Source organism: Nicotiana sylvestris, chromosome 2, assembly GCF_000393655.2.
Source record: "Nicotiana sylvestris chromosome 2, ASM39365v2, whole genome shotgun sequence".
In the NCBI taxonomy this organism is placed as follows: domain Eukaryota; kingdom Viridiplantae; phylum Streptophyta; class Magnoliopsida; order Solanales; family Solanaceae; genus Nicotiana; species Nicotiana sylvestris.
In genome coordinates, this window is record NC_091058.1 from 62,249,023 (window position 1) to 62,254,754 (window position 5,732).

Below are 5,732 nucleotides of genomic sequence, written 5' to 3' on the forward strand. Positions count from 1 at the left end.
TAAGTTAACAACTGGTGTCAAAGAATTCATAGAAGGATTCATACGAAAGTATAAAGCTGCTTAGTGATACTATGTTGACCAAAATGATATGTGTAATGATGAAAAATAAATCCAAGCCACAAGCTAATTATTTCTAGGTTATATCTATATATATGCATAGACATTAAATTGGGAAATACCAGTTCAAATTTCTTGAGATCATTCTGATCAGTAATTAAGATATGGCTGTCTCAAGAATCATTTCGGTTTCTGAAAAGATTATTAAGGCCTCCTCTACTACACCATCTCCACTTAAAAATTACAAGCTTTCTCTTCTTGATCAAGTCATGAGTACCATGTACATTCACATTGCTTTCTTCTACCCTAGACCTCTACATCACAACATTAATAAAAGTTCCAAACAAGAATTAGCCCAAGTTCTCGAGAATTATCTATCGAAAACCTTAACCTCTTTTTATCCAGTTGCTGGGAAGTTGAAAGATAATGTAGCTATTGAATGCAATGACGACATGGGAGCTAAATTCTTAAATGTTGAACTGAATTGTTCCATGTCTGATGTCGTCAATCTTCCTGATACTGGTCCTGAATATTTGGCCTTCCCCAAAAATTTGCCTTGGAAAACTTCCTATGATAAGGGTAGTAAATTTGCTGTGGCTCAACTAAGTCATTTCAAATGCGGAGGAATAGCAGTTAGTGCATGTTTGTCACATATGCTTGGAGATGGATGTACAGTTACTAATTTCATGAATGACTGGGCAACTATTGCACGTTATAACTCTTCATCAAAAAATTACGTGACAAGTAGGCCACAATAGATTGGTTGTATTGGGAAAAATTGTATTAAAATATAAAGGTGACGTGTCGAGACACGTAGACTGATCAAAGAATTACAACTAGCCAAGAGGCACGAGTTGTAACAGATACGAGCAAATGGCAGAGGAAGAGGCACGGGCAGTTATTCAAATAACTCAGCGCCCGTACCTATCTAAGTCATTTATATCCGAGAATCAAAAGGAATGAATCTGACAATAGAAAAGAGTGCAGATACGGCATTTAATAGGCATTAAATGTGGAATACGTTAGAGAATTTGTATTGAATGTAATGATTATGTAACGTAGCATTCAATGTCTTTAATTACTCATAATAGCCTCATTATGATTTGGGCAAAACGTATATCTCCAAGATATCTATAAAAGGGAGATATCTGATCAATTGTAAGGACAAATAGTATTGGAATAAACTTTGGTTTACTTGTTTTTCTCTTGATTACTCTCTTGCTACCTAAATTACTTCCTTTTATACATTCTTTTGATTATCAGTAACCCGTGTTCTTCTAAATTCTAGCTTTGACTAAAATTTTATTTTTTGGTTAAACAAATTGGTTCCGTTACCGGAAAACTGATAATTTATTTTCTTTTCACTTAACTTTCCTTGTTGCATCTATTATGTCGAACAACATTGATAACACTCAAGGAAACCAAGAGAACCAACAAAATCAGGGAGATCCACATAATATTAACACTCAAGTTCCTACTCCACGAGACTCTCCACGACAATCTCGTGAGAGTACTCCTGATGGGTCTCAAATAAATGAGCATGCTCAATTTGAAAATGTTGAAGCTGTTGATAAAGCTTTGCAGAAATTAATTGTTGCTCAGGTCAACAAAGCTGTTGAGGCACTTGTTAACCAGTTACATGTTGCAACATCCACACCTACTCCAAATAATAACACTTTGGAAAACCCTTGTTCCGAGCTAGTTAACTCAGGCAGCGGTGGAACTCCCAGTGAATCACAGGAGAGAGAACCAGGTAATGTAATTAATTCTGATTTACAAAATTTAGTACTAACCTGGCAGAAATAGCTCAAGGAGCAAAGTGAGCGCATAGAGCAGATACCCGGGGTGCCACCCATAATCAAAGGGGTAGATATGGATAGATATTCGCAACAACCCTGGAAGCCAAGTGTTGCTCCACTCCCAATTCCAAAAAAGCTCAAAATGCCTGATATTCCAAAATATGATGGAACAACATACCCACGAGATCATATGACTGCATTCACAACGGGCGTAAAAGGCAACGATTTGACTAAGCAGGAGATTGAATCAGTATTAGTCAAAATATTTGGTGAAACAAAGGAGCGCTAACATGGTATTCTCTTTTACCCAAAAATTCTATAAATTCTTTTGCTGAGCTTGCAGATTCTTTCATCAAAGCACACTCGGGAGCTCAAAAGTAGGAAAAGAATGGAGGATATTTTCAAAATCAAGCAAGGGGACTCAGAACTGCTTAGAGAATTCGTGGACAGATTTCAACATGAAAGAATGACATTTCCACGTGTACCTGACAACTGGGCAGTTATAGCTTTCACAAGTAATTTGAATGAAAAAAGCTCGGAAGCTACGAGGAGACTCAAGGAAAGCCTTCGAAAATTCCCAGCTACAACGTGGAATGATGTTTATAACAGGTATAGCACGAAGCTGAGGATTGAGGAAGATACTGTTCCACGATTTCAAAAAGAAGAAAAGGTAAGTTCGAGACGTGCAGAGACCAAAAAACGATCCGGTAAAAATAGGTACGAGCCTTACATGGGACCTGCGGGAAAGGACTCACAGTCAAAGTAGGATAATCAAAGGTACGATCATAGATCAAGAAATAGAGAATCAGGTTCTTCATCAAGATTCAGGAACGAGCGAAACATCTATGAGTCACGAGATGATAATAGAAATTTAAAAGCGAGATTCGTGTGGTTACAACTTCAACGCCAGCACCTCCGAGCTCGTAGTTGTTTTGAGAAGCATGGGAGATAAGGTTCGATGGCCAAAGGAAATGAGATCGAATCCAAACAGGCGCAACCCTGACCATTGGTGCGAGTTTCATAATGACTACGGACATAAAACAGCAGATTGCAGATTTTTACAAAGTGAAGTTGATCATTTATTAAAACAAGGATATCTTACTGAGTTGTTCAGTGAGAAAGGCAAGCAAGCTTACATGAAGAACAGGTAGGAGCCTCCAAAATCACCTTCTCCCAAAAGAATTGTCAACGTTATAAGTGGGGGTGAAGATGTCAATGGTATATCATATACTGCAGCTAACAAAATTTCCAAAGTAACAATTACCTAAAGGAAATGGGTGCGGCATGTTTTAGAGGAAGACAACATAACATTCAATGACACAGATGCAGATGGCGTATTAACCCCTCATAACGACGCACTGGTATTATCTTTAATTGTATATGATACTAATGTGAAATGAGTTTTGATTGATCCAGGTAGTTCCGTGAACATTATTTTGCTAAGAGTATTACATGAGATGCAAGCTGAAGATAAAGTGATACCAAAGGCGCATACTCTATCTGGATTGAAGATAAAGTGATACCAAAGGCGCATACTCTATCTGGATTGAAGATAAAGTGATACCAAAGGCGCATACTCTATCTGGATTTGATAATTCTAGTGTCCTCACGAAAGGAGAGGTAACACTCACTACATTCGCTGAAGGAGTCGTCAAAGATAAAAAGTTCCAGGTGGTAGATATGGAGATGGCTTACAACATGATTCTTGGGAGATCATGGATCCATGAAATGGATGTTGTTCCTTCAACCTTACATCAAGTTATTAAATTTCCATCACCATAGGGAATCTGTCAAATTCGTGGAGATCAACATACAGCTAGGGCTATCAACTCTGTTGCAGATACAAGCACAAGAAATGAAGGTAAATAGCAATCACAGAAGGCAGTTGAGGACACCACAACACAAACCTTAACTGAACAAGGGCAAACAGATGTAGACTCAAGGCCTGATACCATTCAAGAACCAGAAGAGAATGAAAATATCAAAACAACAATAGAGGAATTAGAGTCTGTCGTGCTATTTGCTCAATGGCCTGATAAAAAAGTCTATGTTGGAGCCAATCTTAGCCAAGGTATGAGAAGTAAGTTAATTGGATTTTTGAAAACTAACGTAGATTGCTTTTCTTGGTCCCACTCTGACATGACAGGAATACCACCGGAGGTGATGACTCATAAACTAAATGAAGATCCATCATACCCTCCTGTCAAGCAAAAGAAAAGAAAGCAAGGAACTTTCAAGAATCAGGTGATTCAAGAAGAAGTCCAAAAATTGCTAAAAATTGGTTCCATTCGTGAGGTAAAGTATCCTAAATGGTTAGCTAACAATGTTGTAGTCCCAAAGAAGAACGGTAAGTGGCGGGTTTGTGTAGATTATACAGATCTTAATAAAGCCTGCCCTAAAGATTCTTTTCCACTACCACACATAGATCAATTGATTGATGTAACTGCAGGTCACGAACTATTAAGTTTTTTAGATGCATATTCAGGTTATAATCAGATTAAAATGGATCCGGGAGATGAAGAAAAAACTTCATTCATAACAGACAGGGGGACTTACTGTTATAAAGTAATGCCCTTTGGTCTAAAGAATGCAGGTGCATCGTATCAAAAGTTAGTTACCAAAATGTTTCGAGAGCATTTAGGAAAGACTATGGAGGTATATATAGATGAAATGCTTGTTGAAACTCGGTATTCAAAAGGTCATATATCACACTTATCTGACATATTTTCAATTTTGTGCAAATTTAATATGAAGTTAAATCCCGAAAAATGTGCATTTGGCATTGCATCAGGTAAATTTTTGGATTTTCTTATTTCTAACCGTGGTATTGAAGTGAATCCTACACAGATTAAGGCCATTGAAGAAATCTCTGATATACTTTCAAACAAGAAAGAAGTTCAAAAATTAACAGGGAGAATTGCAGCCTTGGGAAGATTCATTTCTAAATCATCAGAGAAGTGTTTTAAATTCTTCTCAGCCCTTAAGAAGCAGGATCATTTTGAATGGAATGAGGAATGTCAACAGGCACTCAGGAATTTGAAAACATACTTATCAAATCCATCTTTGCTGGCAAAACCAAAGGCTGGGGAAAGACTATTCATTTACCTTGTTATTTCGAAAGTTGCGGTAAGCGCTGTTTTGGTCTGAGAAGAACAAGGTAAACAATCCCCTATCTATTATGTTAGTAAATCTTTGTTAGATGCGGAGACGCGGTATCCTCAGTTAGAAAAACTTGCACTTGCATTAATCATGGCATCTAGAAAGTTAAGACCTTACTTTCAGTGGCATCCTATCGTTGTAGTAACTGCCTACCCTTTACGTAATATATTACATAAGCATGAGTTATCAGGTAGGTTAGCTAAGTGGTAAATAGAGTTAAGTGAATAAAAAATCACATACCAATCTAGAACTGCTATAAAATCACAAGTGTTAGCTGATTTCGTGGCTGATTTTAGCCAGGGGATGCAATTAGAAGCAGAAAAAGAATTACAGGTATTCAATGGAGCTAACCCGGGAACTTGGACTTTATTCACTGATGGCTCATCTAAGGTAAAAGGTGTAGGTTTAGGGATTGTCTTGGTACCACATACGGGTGAAACCATTCGACAAGCTATTAAAGGTTACTCCATAACTAACAATGAAGTGGAGTATGAGGTTGTGATTGCAGGTCTAGAATTGGCACGAGAGCTTGGCATAAATCAGATTATAATCAAGAGTGATTCGCAACTCGTGGTTAATCAAATGCTAGGGACTTATACAGCTAGGGAAGCAAGGATGCAACAATACTTAGAAAAGGTACGGGAATTGATAAAGTAATTTCAAACCTGGAAAGTTAAACAAATACCAAGGGATGAAAATGTTGAAGCGGACGCCCTA

General features: G+C 37.6%; 1 protein-coding gene across 1 annotated transcript; it reads left to right on the forward strand.

The window, feature by feature from the left end:
* The first annotated feature begins 221 nt into the window (after positions 1 to 221).
* On the forward strand, positions 222 to 815 carry LOC104225459 (acyltransferase Pun1-like). The gene has a single exon (XM_009777261.1). It carries the CDS (start codon positions 222 to 224, stop codon positions 813 to 815), a length of 594 nt encoding a protein of 197 aa, XP_009775563.1.
* The last annotated feature ends 4,917 nt before the right edge of the window (positions 816 to 5,732 follow it).

What these genes read in the sequence shown, in the direction of transcription:
- LOC104225459 (XM_009777261.1), top strand. Translation starts at nt 222, where the DNA reads ATGGCTGTCTCAAGAATCATTTCGGTTTCTGAAAAGATTATTAAGGCC.